Source organism: Setaria italica, chromosome IV, assembly GCF_000263155.2.
Source record: "Setaria italica strain Yugu1 chromosome IV, Setaria_italica_v2.0, whole genome shotgun sequence".
NCBI lineage: Eukaryota > Viridiplantae > Streptophyta > Magnoliopsida > Poales > Poaceae > Setaria > Setaria italica.
The window spans coordinates 35454095-35470900 of record NC_028453.1 but is presented as its reverse complement, the minus strand read 5'-3'; the positions used below and the strand labels follow the sequence as shown (position 1 = coordinate 35470900).

The 16806-nt window shown below is 47.1% G+C and overlaps 1 protein-coding gene and 1 long non-coding RNA gene across 2 annotated transcripts; one reads left to right on the top strand and one right to left on the bottom strand.

The window, feature by feature from the left end:
• Positions 1-364: 364 nt before the first annotated feature.
• Positions 365-2243, top strand: LOC101761484. The gene is made up of 2 exons (XM_004965970.2): positions 365-417; positions 516-2243. Exon 2 carries the CDS (start codon positions 559-561, stop codon positions 2113-2115), a length of 1557 nt encoding a protein of 518 aa, XP_004966027.1. The 5' UTR covers positions 365-417; positions 516-558; the 3' UTR covers positions 2116-2243.
• Positions 2244-15253: 13010 nt separating this feature from the next.
• Positions 15254-16428, bottom strand: LOC111257137. Its single transcript, XR_002677549.1, has 2 exons — positions 15868-16428; positions 15254-15757 (listed from the first exon to the last, which is right to left on the bottom strand). It is a non-coding gene; the product is annotated as an uncharacterized LOC111257137 (long non-coding RNA).
• Positions 16429-16806: the final 378 nt, after the last annotated feature.

Sequence of the window (16806 nt, the reverse complement as noted above, 5' to 3'; positions counted from 1 at the left end):
TTTCATCCAATTACGAAAGATTATACAGGAGCCCCAGGTGCGCCTCCCTTCGTAGTATTCATGGGCCAGATTCATCGTAAGCCCGTAGGGTAGCCGGCAGGAAAGTTCATTTGACTGGAACATTTCTGTCTTGTAGTTTGAAGGAGAGAGAGGATGGTGCAATTTAATAGTCAATGGCTCCTGCCTACACAAAAGACGTGTTGGAAAAAGTCAGAAAAGTTGTTTCCGGTGAGGTGACGAATTAATGATATCCCCGCGCTGACCGCGGGTCAACGATGGTTTGGTCTCCGCGCTGCAGTTCTTCGTTTGCTTGCTTATTATATTATATATATGCCCTTGGTTGGAGGTTAGAGGCTTGGAGCTATCGGGCGATCGGATCAAGAACCTACACCACTGTCACCGGCGCCTCAGGCTCAGGTACCTGCCACCCACTCCTTGATCAAATCATTTCTTTTCTCAGTCTCGATAGGTTTATACACGTGATGTGCGAGAGAATTGGGATCGCTGGTGGTTAGGACTTTAGGTCGCGCGCGGTAGCACGAGTCCGGAAGAAGCATCATGGAGGTTGGGGGTCGCTCATCCATCCGCGTCGGACCTCGGATCTACCGCACGAGTTTGCTCGCATCTGCTGCTGCCTGCAACAACGCCATCCGACGGATTTCTGACGCTACAAGCAGTGGCAGCAGCTCGGGTTCCTCTCGGCTGTCGTCCGATCGCGAGTCCCATGCGCCTAGCGATCTCTTCTGGTTGTTCTACCAAGAAGTGCTACTGACCATGTTGGGCTCCGAGGAATCCTGCGGCGCCAGCAACTGCAGCATCAACAATGGACACGACGACCGGGACATGGATAGGTTGCTAAGGCAGCTGGACGTCGGCTGGGTTCTTCACGCCGCCGACGCTGACTCTGATGCCGGGAGCTCACGCCAGCTCCGGCATCGCACGGCGACGTGGCTAAGGGCTCTAGCTGAAATCCTGCACACCTATTCGTACTTCCGGAACAATGGTGCTACTCCAGCTCCAGCTGGGAATTTTTTCTGCGTAATGCATCGGCGCTACTGGGAGGAGGTGAGCGGCACGCCGGACCAGCAAAATTTCACACGTTTTGCTGGTGCAGCGATATCCAAGATGCTCCCGTTTGTTGACTCTCTGGTTGCTCCAGCACCACCACGGACGGCTACCGTTGATGATGGGGCACTGCCAGCTCAGAGGCTGCAGGCACTGATACAGGTACGCGGCGCTCTCACCAGGATACGCGGCATTGCAGAGCTTCGTCCGGCAACCTCCGCGGAGGTTGCAAGCGTACACGACGAGCTGTTCAGTCTCTTGTCAGCAAAACTGGCCAGATTGGATGAGGCCGTGTGGAACACCATGGAAGAGGTTAGGGCTTGTGTCATGTCATCAACGGAGGAGGATGACGACGGCGGCGGCGGCGGCAGCGACTCAGACTCGTGGGGCAATCACAGCGTACTCCATGGATCATCCCACATTCACAGGATGACTCGTTCCGTACTAAACTACACCAACCTGCTCCAGACTGATTACGGGTCATTGCATCGAATTGTATACGAAGCTGCCAAGCTCCGTAAATGTGCGCCTGCGATTGGCAGCATTGGTACTTTAGCCAGCCTCAAACTGGAGATGCTATCCTGTCTTGAAGGAAAGCTTGATGAAGAGTCGCAATCGTTCCCAAACCAGAGCCTCCGGTACCTGTTCTTGATCAACAACTTGTACTTTGTGCAGCAGCAGTTTCTTCCAATGCCCGATATGAAGTTCCATATGCCCGTTCTCGCTACCAAAATCGACAACTACATACAGATATATCTGCAAGTGTCTTGGTCACCAGTCCTTTCATGCTTGCACAGTCCTGCGCCACTTTGCCTAGGAAGATACTCCTCCTTGCCCAAGTTCGAGTCTGAGTTTCACAAAGTCTACAGTACCCAGAAGCTCTGGAAGGTTCCGGATCCTGAGCTGAGGACAAGGCTGCGGAAAGCTGTCATCGAGAAAGTCAATCCAAGCTTTACAGAATACTTGCAGGATAGTACTGTAATCACCGAAGGAATCACTCTCACTCCTCAGGAGCTCGAGGAGATGTTGCAAGAGTTATTTGAAGGATGAAAAATTACGCAGCAAAATATTTTATTTCCATATGAACATGATTGTACTTTAGCTATGTTTCCATCTATATGCGTTCCCTATTTTTATTTCGGTTTGGGAATAAAATTCTGTGCCTTTAAATGATTCCATTTTTCAAGCTACTGTGCGTGGTGGTGGTCTGGCTCTCAGTCTCACATCAGCATCCAGCATCCAGAACATCCACGGCTTGGCTGTAGGAGACGGGAGTGGGAAGAGATACAATGAAACCCACGTAGTATTGATCGCAGTGCTCCCGCACTGAGCTAATAATTTTAGAAGTCATTGTGTTAGATAGTTATTTAAAAATTAGACCCCTTACTTAAAAATCAAAATTGTTACCTACGACCATCTCATTTAATATTCTAACACAATACTCATATAGATGTGTATTTATCTCTTGCTTGGTTGTGATTAACTTTTAATTACTCTATACATTTTTCATCCATATTGACACTTTTTTCATTTTGCATCTCACCTCCATTAACTTAGATACTTAACATGAAAATCATATATTTTTCATCCTTTTCTCTCATACATATATAAAACTACATGGTGACACCCATCATGCATATATACATTAACTTAGTATTTCTATATTAACAATGATAAAAATATATATATGTCGAATCATATATTGGTTTACTTTTGGATATTTCTGTATAATGAGAATGCAGATAATGAGATTAAGATTTAGGTGTTTATTTTAGGTTATTTTTAATTACAACATACACTGGTAACTTAGATACAAATGTAGAAGGGTATTTTAAGTTATTTTTTATACATGCATAGGTAATTTAGATAAAGATTATGGAGTTACTTTATATTATTTTTATTACGATAGATGTGGGTAATTTAGATATAGATTCACTGGTTTAATTTAGAATAACTTCTACAGTGACAGTGGTTGTCTACCAGATTGATATACCTAGATGTTTCTAATATTTGTGAGAATTTTAGGATTTATCTTTTTTCCTAGCGTGCCTTGTGAGAATTAATGAGATTCTTCGATTGAAAAAATATGAGCACATAGTTAAAATTCTCTTTCATTTGTTGAATATTCTCATGCAATGCTTATATAGATATACACTTATTATCTTAATCCAATTATGAAAGATTTTAGTTATTAACTATTATTTAACATTTTCATACATAATATATTTTTTCCTTGCACCGCAAAAGCACTCTTAGTGTGGCAATTTGGAAACAAATTTAGGGATTATTTAAAATTATTTTTTAATAATAGCGTAAGTGGGTAATTTAAATATATATTTAGGGTTCCTTTAAACTATTTTCATAATGGTAGGTGGGTAATTTTTTTGACCGAAGTCAGCAGGGGAAGCTCCTACCTATTTTTTTTATAATTTTTTACTCTAGACCCATTTAATTCGCTCCCACGGGAGTCAAACCCAGGCCTGCTGGGTGCTTCACGGTTCTCTAACCATTAGACTAGAGGTCCTTCGCGGTGGATAAGTTTTTAGAAAATATAATAGATCCGATAATAGATGTGAGATGTTTTGCTTTTTGTGAGAATTTCTAAAACTTCTCTCTTTTTCTAGAGTGTCCACATAGGATTCTAGGTGGCTTCATAGGGAGGCTTCAAAAGAAACCTTCAATTAGTAATAATAAGATAGAATGATACAACAAAATCGTTCTCCATACCATCCATGTCCCGGTACGATTCATACATAATTCATATTACATGACTTAAGAACAACAGCATATTATTTTTTTTGCGAGGGGAACAACAACATATTAAGCAAACGAGAAGGCAACGTCGAAAGATCTCAGAGATGAAAGGGTACGTAGAGCCATTGAATGACTCCAAGCCGCACAATCAATTACTCACCCGTAACACGGCCATGATGATGATGAGCTTGTGCCACTCGAACATGGACCAAAAAGTGAACCAAAAAAACAAGTTTCGCGGCATCCCCCGCCCAAGCCACCGTTATGGTCACCAGCGCCACCACACCGGATACCATATTGCCACTCTCCATGCTGCCCTCTCCGAGAGTCTATTTGTGTGGCTTGCTTGGTATTTCTTTTATGGCTTGCCCTGCTCATTCTGTCTTGGACCTTTTATAGGCAAAAACGGTTTCAATCTCCATGCGGTAGGGAAAAAGATATATGCCCGTGAAATGAGAGGGGAAAGGGGTAATTGAGACTGAAAGTACTTTGTAATTACAATAATACAACACGCGGCCAGATCCAAGATCCCAGTTATATCATTTAATTGTTCATTAGTCAAAAACCAAACCCCAAGTCCAAAAGAATTGGAATAATGATCCCACCATGGGTTGAGAGTGGACTTTCCAGTAATAAATAAAACACTACCGGTTTTGTTGCTTCATGAGGTGAGCTTTGGCAGCCTCTCATCTAAAGAGGCATGAACGATCTCCCATCATAGACTCCGCCTGCGGAGAGAAGACCACCCTAATTTTATAATTGAGAAGGAACCTCAGATAATCCAGCTGAGAATATCTCTCCAGCTTCAATGCTTCATCCTCACTAGTAGAAAATGAGATATCGATCCCTAACAAAAATCTTGGAATGAATTGGACCCGGCATTAATGCTAGGACCGGATCTAAATTTGGTAGTCCTCGGGAACCTTTTAGCACCTGTTAGTAACCCGGCCATGCTAGCATTAGTACTAATGTGATTTGATTGTAGAAAGTTGCTCAGCTGCTAATGTTGTTAGCCAAGAAAAAAACTGATTCCGCTATCTCAAGCCGAAACTATTTATTTAAAGCATTCCAAGAATATCATCATAGAAATCAGTTGTATCATTTTATTGTTTGTTAGTCAAAGACTAAACCAGAAGTCCAAAAGAATTCGGAGTGATGCGCCTACAGTGGGTTGAGAGTGAACTTTCCTTACAAATAATAAAGACTACTAGTTTTGTTGCTTCATAGAGGTGAGCTTCCACAGCCTCTGAACTTATGGCGCGTGATGAAACTCACAACCTTAGTAGTACTGCTACCATGTGCATCAAGGTTCCTATGATCAACAATAGAAATGTTGGAGGCCTCAAGTACGCAGCCACAACCTTTTGGTCCTAAGTATGGTCCTGACTGTGTAGAACAACAAACAAATACTTTATAGCAGATTTTCTGGATACGCTTAATAGAGATCTGAGCGAATCGAAGTATGTGTACGGTTTTTTTCTTGCAGAACTAGTATTTGTTGTATCAGGATGGTTTATTTTGAGGAGGGAGCGCAGGAGTTGAGGCTGGATATGAAATGATAATAGTCATTTTCACAGGTGCACATACAGAGAGTCCGTATCATCAGCGGCTAGAAAGTTCAAGGTTGAAGTTGGAAGGGGGTCCTTAGGCTGTGAAAAATTTAGCAGAAATAAACCAAGGTGAACAAGGAAGGGGGGCCAAGGTTGCCTGGTGCGCTTGCTGGCAGGGGCAGTTTTTGTCATTTTTAATTTCTTCTTTTCCTCTACTATAGAAAAATTATTATTATAGTGTCATAGTGTAGTTGCAAATACTATAAGGTCCTGTTTGGGTTCCTTCATTTTGAAGGAATTGGAATCTATTTAATGGAGTAGGCTAATTTATGTTGGAATGTGGCATTCCACAACTTTCCAAAGTTTAGATATAAGCCTATCTTAAATTCATGGGGTGGGAGATGGAAATTGATTCTATAGATTATGGTTATTAGAATGGAATTCAATTCTTATAGCACGCTCTTGGACTCGCTTCTCTATAGTAGAAGTGCAGCATATAAGTATCTCTCCCATATCACCAACTATAATATACAACTATATTCCACATACAATTATATTAGCTTAATTAATTTGTGTCTAAATTATGATTATTAGGATGGAATTCAATTCCAATGATCCAAACGGGGCCTAGAATAGTGTCGATTAGCAACGACTAAGTTGAGCAGTGTCCATCATAAAAAAATTTAACATTGAGCAATGTCCAGTAGCAAAGATTACACTTGAAAATGGAGACCGATCGACTCGTTCAGCTTGATCATCTCCCCCGCGGCCCATGTAATATTTATTCAGGCGGCCTTGGTAGTCGTGATATGGGCCCAAGCCAACGTGAGCGACCTAAGAAATATGGGCTGCAAAATATCTTAGTGGACTAGGCGCTTGAGCAGCCATGCTCGCTGCCTCTCAGGCAGGCAGGCTCCGATGTGGCCGGGCTGGCGGCATGAATGTACAGCGCTTTTCCGCATCTGCAAACTTTTCGGCATAGGAGACATTGCTTCTCACTTCTCAGTTTTTATCCTCGAGGTTTCCTGGAACGGCGCCGTGCCTGCCCTGTCCGCCGTTGTCGGTCGTGTGGAAGAGGGAAGGTGAGGCCGAGCGGGAGCCGATTTAAATTTTTCCAAAGAAACTCGGTTTAAATTTCTAACCAATCCACAAACTTTTTTTCTAGTAATATCAAATCCTCTTTAGCTATGCAAGAATTAATGGACTTAGAAATAGTGCTAGGAACTAATTTAGAGACTGACGAAAGCAAAATGAACCCAAGCAAGTGTCGCAAAATGAGAGAGAACCAATACAAAAGTTCGAAAACTCCGCAAAACTCTCCGGAGAATCCGCAACTTCCAAAAAATCCGCACAAATCTTCGGAGAATCCGCACCCTATGGAATTTTTCAAAAAATTCTCCGGAGAATCCGTAAAAATCTCCGGAATTTTCCACAACTCCAAAAATAGCCTGTATGAAAAAGTTGGAAAATTCTAAAACTCGATCAAACGATCTTCAAAAATCATAAAATTTGAACCATAGGCTCACAACAACATACCAAGGCTATTCCCAAAGGCTCACTTCAAAAGCCTAAGAATTGGTCACCAGATTCAAAGGATTTGGAGAGGGGCACAAAGAGCTCAAGAAAACTCCATGAACTTAAACTTGAAAATGAGTCAAACGGGGTTCAAAGCGAACGAAACTACAGCTATAACTTCACATATACACGGTGAATCTTTGTCCAAATCTCTCCAAAAGATCAAGACTTTACAATGAATTTCATATATTTGACTAAGAACAGAAGAGAAATGAGTTTTAGAAAAACCTAATCGAGCCAAATCCGAGAGGGATTGGAGGTGGAAAATACGTCAAAGTTGCTCAAAGGGTCCTAGGTACAAATTCCCCCAACAAACCTCGCAAGATTTGAGCTCAAACACGAAGAACAAAAATTCCCCAAAAATACCTTCAAAAATCCCAAAAAGATAAAACTCAGATTTTAAGATGGAGAAGTAATTGAGCACGCAATTGATTCTTAGATTACTCCACCATATCCGATTACAAGCCACTCTTAGGCACAAACAAAGCTAAGATGGCAAAAATATCAAATCAAAGATCCCTCATCTCTCTCCCTCTCTCTTCCCTAAAGGCTCTCACAAACCAAATGAGAAGTCCCCTCCCAACAACCAGAGATGTAGCTACCCCAACAGCCCACTCATATATAGACATTTGACAAATGTTCAAAATGCCCTTACATTAAGCATACAACCCAAATACCTCAGGGGTAAAATCATCCAACTTTTTCCTCGTACATCAGACAGGCCCGGTGCCTTCACGACTTCGCTTCGTCTCGACGCAACCTTCGCGATGATCCCACGCATCCTCCGAACTCATCCCCCGATTTTGTGGCCAAACCGATCAAACTCTCTTGCACACCCCGCTGGTGTGACTCACCCCTGATTTTGAGGTTAAACCGGTCAAACCCTCTTGCACGCCGCGCACGACGTGACTCACCGATGTCGACGCGTGCCCGGCCTCCGTCAAGCCTTCGACGCCTCCAAGTCTTTCGCTCTTGGCTCCCAGGCCGCCTACTCGACTTGCCTCCGTCCCGCTTGACTCGACCGACACCGTCTCCATCCCGTCCGTGTACTCTTGCTCTTCCGTGCACCATGTGGATCGCCCATGACTCCATCCGGACTCCTTGGGTCCCTCGGTCCAAGCCTACTCGTATACACCCTTCACAGCCCTAGTACATCGGTATGAACCTTTCACTTGACCTTCACCTCATGCCGTCGACCGCCATGTCGCATCCTACACCTGCACATCACAAACCAAGAGACACAGCACACAAGATATGTTTTACACACACCACAACACAACACCTCCGGTTAGCCGTTAGCATAAACATACACATATGAAATATTAACTTAATCAGAAAAGTCAACCATTCAATCACTCACCATAAATAGACTATGGCACATCTCAATTTAGTCTCTCGGAGAGACACAGCCTGCATTCGTGCCTCCGTCGGGTCTATCTCCATCTCCTCCCCGCTGTCTTCCCCGGAAGCCGCTGAGGAAGCCGCACGCGGCACCGGCCGGCCACTGATCCTGCACGTCGATCTGATATCCTGTTACAAGACCTGTAGACGGCAAGTCGGCAAGGCCGTGCGGCAGCGGTAGCGGCACCGTGTCGCTGCAACGGGAGATCGCGCGTGCCGAGCCGCCTGCTTCACCGCCAAGGAAACAGCATGACCAATAATCTCGTTCCCGTGTGTTGACTTTACCTCCTGCTGGTGCGTTGTATCACCACCACTCGCGCCCGGCCCACACACGCCTCCCCGATTCGTCCCCTTCAATGCAGCCTGGCCGTTCGAGACGAGCGAGCATTATAAATCTATGGTAAGGTAGCAGATCAAAGCACTGGCCTCTCGGTTGCTACCGAGAGACGAGCATGCCTGTCCTGATCGATGTCCGGGGCCGTAACCGGCGTGAAGCTTCACCTTGAGACGTTTTCTGCTGTTCACGACGCGGCCAATGAAGTGTAGAGATATTCTTCCTGGCTAGGCCTCCTCCGGTGGCATGTCAGCTCCCTCGTAGGATTAAAATATAATATTTTATCTAGGTGAAAGAGAGAAGAACTATCTCTTGATCAGGAGATAGTCTCATACACATATTCCAAGACTATGTGGGCTGGTATGTGGATCCATTTATATTTTAAGCTATATGCTAAGAGTTAAATCATTGGACAAGTTGTCTCTTATGCAATGTTCTAAATAGCGGACTACGATATTTAGCGGAGAGTTCTTCTCAGCTACTATAGCTCCGCTATATTTTGCTATAGCGTCGCTATAGCCCACTATTTAGTACAACGATGTTGTAGTGGCAGTTGCCAAAAATCGCTACAATGCTTCTATAGCCCGCTATTTTGAACATTGCTCTTCTACCATTTTTATTGCTATGAACTAGTGGTTGACTCTAATTGTTGGATGACTCTAATTGTTGGAAGAAGCTTTACTTGGGTGGTGCGTTAACAATCCATCCGATAATGTGCAGGGAGCGGGAGCGGAGAAAGCGCGTGAGTTGGTGGGATTGGCGCGTCGGATATACATGACTCTTTTCACGTAAGAATGTGGCAAAGAATCTATATATCAGCTCCATCAGCTCGGTAGAATAATAAAATAATTTGAATTCGATGCTTCCTGATCAAACGAACAAAAGAAGATGGATACAAAAAGTGATTCCTCCTAGGAAACTTCCTGGCAGGCCTAATATCTGTCCTAAAAAAAAATTAGCGCTCTGACGGATTTGTTTTCGTTTACGGCCGGCCTAGCACGCCGCACAAACAAAAAAAAACCAAAATGCTCTTCACTTGGCCAATTGTCCATTTCATAAACTCAGTTATGTATCCCGCAGTTTTAGCACCTTCATTCCTGTCACATGTCCTCACCAAAAGACCGAGTAAAGACTATACGTCTATACCACCCGAATAAAGAGTGGCTCCGAGTATTTGCCACTATAAAGGCTAGATGGTAAACTAACCAAATTAAAACCTGGGCCCATAATTCTTCGCAACCACATGCCATTGACAGTTTGGCCATCATCTTGTTCCTCGATGCTTCCTCCTCGCTATTGGCACTGACGCTGCACACATTTTTCGATTGATAGCTAGCCATTCCCGAGTTTTCTTTCGTTCGATCTCCTCTTCTCGACGCGGCCCCTACGACCGAAACCTGCTGGTGCTAAACTGGAAGTTTCTACGTAATCCATAACGCTGTGGGCGGGCTTCATTCGTGCTGCCTAGTGCCGAAGAGCTACCTTCCAGAGCCCGACGACATTGGCGACGACACGCGCGAGCGGCTCTGCTTGAAAGCAAAGCTTCTCAAGCGCCTGGGTCCACCAAGAATTATTCATAGGTTGTACGCGTTGTCTTTGGACCCATATACCAGGAATGTACATGGCCACGCGCAAAGATTGGGATGTATATACCTCCCGTAATTCACGGCCTGAGCCACCTCTCTCCCGCTTCACCGCCAAAGGATCGATGTACTCCTACATGATTAATTGGATCACCTACATACTGCATCTTTTGCTAATCTCTTGTCTCCGTTTGTTCACTTGAGATCTGGTGGCCTTTTTCATGCAGCGGCTTGACCATTTGAGACGACAAAGCGACCGTATATTATCGTGCGGTCCTGGTACCTTGAGCATTGGCCACTCGGTTGCCGCCAATAGACGAGCGTGTCGATCTGTCCTGTCCGGGTTGTAGTTGAATCGCCAGGTCGTGGAGTATCATGCACAGTGAGCTGAGCTTGCTTACCGACGAAGCGTCGACGCCGGCCGTGCTCGCTTTTGCATCGGCGTCGACGTTTTCTTCAACCGGCCGGCCAGTTCTACCGTTCTCGACGCGGCCGACTGATCCGCGTTCCTGGCTGGTGCAATTTGGCAGACGTGGGAACGGATCGGAGGAACCGCGTGAGCTGATAGGATTGCCATGTCGGGTGATTCTTTTCACATAAAATTCCCGGCAGATCTAAAACACTTTTATCGCTCTGACGACGGATTTGTTTCCTTTACACGGCCGCCTAGCACGCCGCACAAACAAAAAATAACAAAAAAAAATGTCCTTCACTTGGCCACATTTCATAAACTCAGCTAAATACGAGTATACAACCATAAAGTCACGTACGTGTCCTCAACAAAAGACCGAGTAGAGAGTTTACCATCGAAAGAAAGAGTGGATTCAGCTTATAAGCCAGCTGAAAAGCTGAAACGGCTGATTTGTTACGAGAGAAAAATATTGTTTGGTGGTTGATAAATCAGCTGAATAAGCTGCAAGTATTTATTCCTCGTCTATTTCCTCGATGCTTCCTCCTCGCTATATAAGAGTCACTTTCACGGCTTCACGGCCACAGCCCACCTCTTCGTCTCTCCCTCTCCGGCGAGCAATCTGCGCTAGCTCCGCCGGTTCCGTGTACGAACGCCGCGACGCCGGCCTCGTAGATCACAAGAAAGGAGCTCAAGGTAAACGCCTAAGCGACTCTTTCATGCGTTTGTTATATTGTCATACGATACGCAACTCCCATTCTATCCGCATGAGCTAGCTCATCAGCGACGTTTAGCCAGCCCGAGGTTCCCTTCCTACGTATACGGCAGCCGCCAGTGCTGGCATTCGAAGCTCTAGCATCGCCAGCTCGAGACTCCCAGGCCGGCCGGCCGTCCCCTCCCTGCCTGCCTCCAACATTACGGCCGAGCCGGCCCCGACACGCCTTTGGCGCGCCGCGGCTGAGCAACCCTCTTTGATCGGCGCCTCTTGGCCGCCAACGCCGCCTGGCCGGCCGTCACCGACCTAGGAGCTAGGCAGGAAGAAGCAATAACCATTCTAGCTAGTTTTCTTCCTTCCCCTTTTCTTGGTTGGTTGGGTCACCGATGAAGCGGTGGCGTGCGCGCCTTTGCTGTGCGTGGCAGCTAGGCCGCGATAGATCGTGTGCCGAGTGCCGACGACAAAACGAGAGAATTCAGCTACAGTAGTTCCGGGCCTTGGGAGGATGAAGCAGACCAGACAGCTCGGAATTGAACTGTCCTATTGCTTACCTGCGAAGTGTACTAACATCTAGCTACCTTCCCTTTTGGGAGCGTGAGTTGGCGCTAGATCTTTGCGAGATGCATGAAAGTTTGGGTAGTACTCCCTCCGTAGTCCGTCCCAGCCAAACGCGGTTCAAACTTGAAAGAAAGTGATGGCGACGGACGCGATGCTACCAACTCGGTCCGCTGTCCTTCCTTTGCACCTTCCCACGAAGCTGTTCTTGACTCATATACATAATTTTGTTCTATGTGCAGCGCGCGTCGTCGCTCCTACCGTCCCAGCTGGGGCCGACGGCGGTCACGGCGATGACCGGAGGTTCTCCTCACAGGGCGCCACGGCGGCCGGCTCCGGCGACGCTGTCCCAGGTACGCCCGGTTGTTTCTCGTCTCACGTCAAGACGGAATCCAGCGACGCGAACAAAGCGCAACTACGTGCAGCGATTCAGCTCACACACGGCCATCCACGCGCGTGACAGACAGAAAAGCGACAAAGGGGCTGCAGATTCAACGAATTTATATATGATGATTAGACGAGCCATCAGTTAAAGATGTGGTGATTTGGATTGTTGGATGTCGTCCAACTGCTCTCTGTGTCACTTTTGTCAACGACTGACTTGGAAGTCAGCAAGAGCAAGACGGTCAGTCTCAGAAGTCAGAACAGGATGCTGCAGGCAGGAGTGAGGACTTGGTCAGAATCACGGCATGTGGTGCCCTGGTGGGTATTTTGGTTGGTACCATGGTCAGCAAGCAGATCCGAGACCGCGTGCAGTTAATGAACTGTGTTATGATATTTTGGTTGGTACCATGGTCAGCAAGCAGATCCGAGACCGCGTGCAGCTAATGAACTGTGTTATGAACAATGACAGTGACGTTGGTACCGATAATATTTGGTCGACGCAAGATACCTTGACCCTCGATGAAATCTCTTAAACACGTGACAACTCAACAGCTCCTTAAAAGTTTGACCATCTATATGCTCCTAAAAAGTAAAACCAAACAGACAAGAGTAATTTAACTCTTATGCTAATGATAACCAATTGTTTACCAAGCTGGTATACTCCGAGTGACTCACGAGTCCCACTTGTCACTGGTGATGGCCAAAATGCTAGATAGAGCCCTAAAAATATAAAAGGTTAAATATCAAAAAATATTTTTTAATTTATTATTCATATATTTTGATTTTAACATAATATGAAAATGGTAGTCTGGGAGATTAATTTTACCAGACAAAAAAAAAATATATGATTCGCTCAAAGCCTAAGTTCCACTAGATAGGATTGCCTTTCAATTCTAGTGCTGTAAAATGTGAAAGATTCATATATAAATTCTAAAACCACAAAAGAAATGTAAAAAACATCTCAATTTTGGATAGGAACTTCCTCTCTTGTCCTCCATGGTAACGCGTGTTCATGTGCGCAGGTTGAGCAACAGGTTTGGACTAAGCAGCTGGTACCTTGCGTTTCAGGCGGAGGCGGGCTCCGGGACTGCTACGGCAAGCGAGAGGGAGGAGGAACGCCGCCAAGCCGAGGTCAAGGAGAACCTCGATGTGGGCGCAGCCACCGCCGTGTTTGGCTTCGCCGTGCTTCTGGGGTGCCTCTGCCTCCCACAAGAGGCTAAGCACCCGGGCAACGTTCGGCTCACCGTCTCGCTGCTGCTGTCGTTCGCCACCTTTTTCAGCGGCATTGCTCTCATGCTGCTCAGCCTCAACATGCACGGCCTCCGCGTGGACCTTGTCTCCGGCAGCCAGTGGGCCGCCTCCAAGTGCTTGCTCGCCGCTTGCGCCGTGCTCTCGGTGCTGACTCTGCTCGGCCTCCTGGCGCTCCTCCCCGGCAGGGTCGTCTACCGCTACATCGGCCTCGCCGTGGTCGTGGTGCTCCTGCTGCCGGCCGCCGGGGCGTACTGGTACCTGAGGCTCCGTGCTGACGGTGGCAGCGAGGCGGCGGCGCGCGAGGAGCACAGGGAGGAGCTGGACGCCGCGTGGAAGATCACCTCATGCGTCGCCAACTCCGCGTTCGGCGGCCTCATCGGCGTCCTCTCCAGCGCGTCCAAGATACCCGGCGCGGTCACCACGGCCGCCTATGTCTCCATCCTCCTCATGTTCGCCACCGCCATCCCGGGCATGTTGGTGATGATGCTGTCGAAGAAGGTGCCGGAGATCACCAGCCTGCAGCTCCGGCGGCTCCTCGTCGCGGCGATCAAGCTTGCCAACGTCGTCCTGCTCTGCCTTCTGGCCTCCGCGGCCTTCGCCGCAGCCTTCGTGGTCCTGCGGTACCGCGTTTTCGCGGCGTTCGCGCCGTTAGCTGTCACGGCTATCCTCTGCTTCCTTCTCCGGCACTGCGTCGTCGTCCGCCCCGGTCGGCGGCGCGGCAGGAGCAAGCTGCGGGAGAAGGAAAGCCAGGAGGCCCGGATCAAGGCGATGGAGGACCTCGCGAGCAAGGTGACGACGGCGACACTGGGGGCCGTCATGAGCGTGTTCGGAGGTGCTCTCGGCGAGAGAGGGGATCATGGTGAAGCAGTCCGTAAGGAGGTGGTCATGGTTGTGCTGACATCGGCGTTCGTGTCCAGCTTCGGGTTCATGCTGCTCGCAGCGGCGCCGGACTCGGCCAGGGCGTGTCTTGCACCGGCCGCCAGGGTGCTGATCTGGTCGTCCATCGCACTGTTCGCGGCCACGGCCGTGGCTGCTTACGGCGCAGTGGGTTGGAGGTCCTGAAAACTGCCCGGCCACCCAGGCATCGAAGGCACCTAGATTCATAGGGGTTGGAGATGGAAATTGATTTATAGTACGTTTTTGACTCGCTTCCGTGTAGCAGAACGGTGTGGCACGATCAGAGCATAGGGGATTATGTGAAATATATATATGACAACATGATTTCCCTCGTATGCTGGCGACGTGCACGCTTAACCCGTCTCAACACGGCGACGTGGCACCGTGGCAAAAAGCACCGACATGGCGTATCTTGGACCGTACATTGACACAAAAATCTACTTTTTTTTCGGGTACACACAACAGACTACTTGATTGCACGATTTGCAATTTGACGGAATAAAACGATGCAAGTTACGAGTCACCGTGTAATAGGTGCAATTTACTCATTAAAAAATTAACCCGTTTACGACTGTTAGGATCGTGGCTGTTAGGGCCGTATATGTAACTACATAACGAATATATAAATATATTGGAGATGCTTATTAATATTCCGCTGAAAAAATAATTAACTTCTAAAGTTTTGTTACTCTTAAAAAGAACTTACGGGGATGCCACCGTACCATTGATGGTTTGTTGGAGATGCCACCGAGAATTAAATAGATCCGGAATAAAAAGTTATAAAAAAGGTAGGAGCTTTCCCTGCTGATTTTGATTTAAAAAATAATTAACTTATAAATTTTTTGTGACTTACAAAAACAACCTACGGGGATGCCACTGTACCATTGGTGGTTTGTTGGAGATACTGGTGGAAAACGTGGTTGTCCGATTGGAGCTACCAACTAGGACTAAAGCACCTCCCCGGTTGGATTTAGTCCTGGTTGGTTAGTCCAATCGGGACTAAAGGGGGACTTTTAGTCCCGGTTGGAGTTTCCAACCGGAACAAAACGCCCCTGTCCCACTAGCTGTTACAACTGGGACTAAGGGGGTGCTTTAGTCCCGGTTGATCTTTACAACCGAGACTAAAGCCCCTCCCGTTGGTGCCTCATTTTTTATTCGAGACTAAAGTCACTTTGATCCCGGATCCAAAGTTAACTGGGATAAAAATATTTGGATGGAAGGTCAGTTATCTACTAGTGTGACAGCCGTCAAAATTCAACTTCTTATGAGAGCGAATTCAATGATCTGAAATAAAAAATTATAAAAAATAGGTAAAGGTTTTCCTCACTTCGGTTAAAAAATAATTAACTTTTAAAGTTTTTGTGACTCTTAATTAAACAAGGATGCCATCGTACCATTGGTGGTCTGATGGGGACGCCGTCGATATCGCGCGCGCGCAGCGCTCGGCGCGGCCGTGGAGGCGTGGACACGCGTCCCTCTCCGCCCTTCGCCTCGACGGGAGGCTATCGAAGCAAAACACGCGTTGTTGGAACGCGCTCCGTCCGCTGCCGCCGATGCCGCCGCGGAACATTTGCTGGAGCCATGCCGCCATTGCCGCGTGCCTGATAAATACCAGCGATACCGCGTGGGCGCCCCCGCGCGCGCGCGACGCGGTGGTTGACGACGACCAAGTCCAAAGTCGGCAGGTCGAGGTCGACGATGCTTATCCCGACCTTGGAACGCTCAGGCGCGTCGCGGGCGTGCGTGGCTTAGCCGTAGCCACCCGGCTGCCGGGTCAAGAGCATCGCGCTAGCGAGAGCTCTTGTCGATCAGCTTGCTGGCTTGTCCTGTCCGCACATCTGCTGCCTGCACTTCTCTTTCCTTTGCGAGATAGTAAAAAGTCTAGTGTTCTCACAATGTTTCAGTTTCAGGGTCCCTTATATGGCGGTTCTCGTCGTGTAGGTTTTGTGCATGTCATATCCTGTTCCAAGAACCAGCTGCGTCATTGCGTGCGTGTCGTCGAACGATGCAGGTGAGAGAAAAAAAGGGGAGGAACAGCTAGATTATATTGTACTGTACGTCCCTCACTCGTGAGCGAATGGAACGCGTGTTGCGCGCGTCCGCTGTTTTTTTATACTGGTTTATATCTACGATAACTAAAGTATGGTCGACGGTTTGTTTAAGTATGGCGTTTTTTTCCGACCGTCGTGATTGTGTAAGCGTCATGATTTTTTTTGAAAAAATCTTCCAACTTTTTTATAATCAACCCGCAATTCTTAAAATATGTTTTGATGATTTTGAAAAAATACACGTACTTTACTGCAATCGCCGTACCAAGTTTTGATGGGGTCTGC

Coding starts and splice junctions, on each gene's coding strand:
- LOC101761484 (XM_004965970.2), top strand. CDS start 559: ATGGAGGTTGGGGGTCGCTCATCCATCCGCGTCGGACCTCGGATCTAC.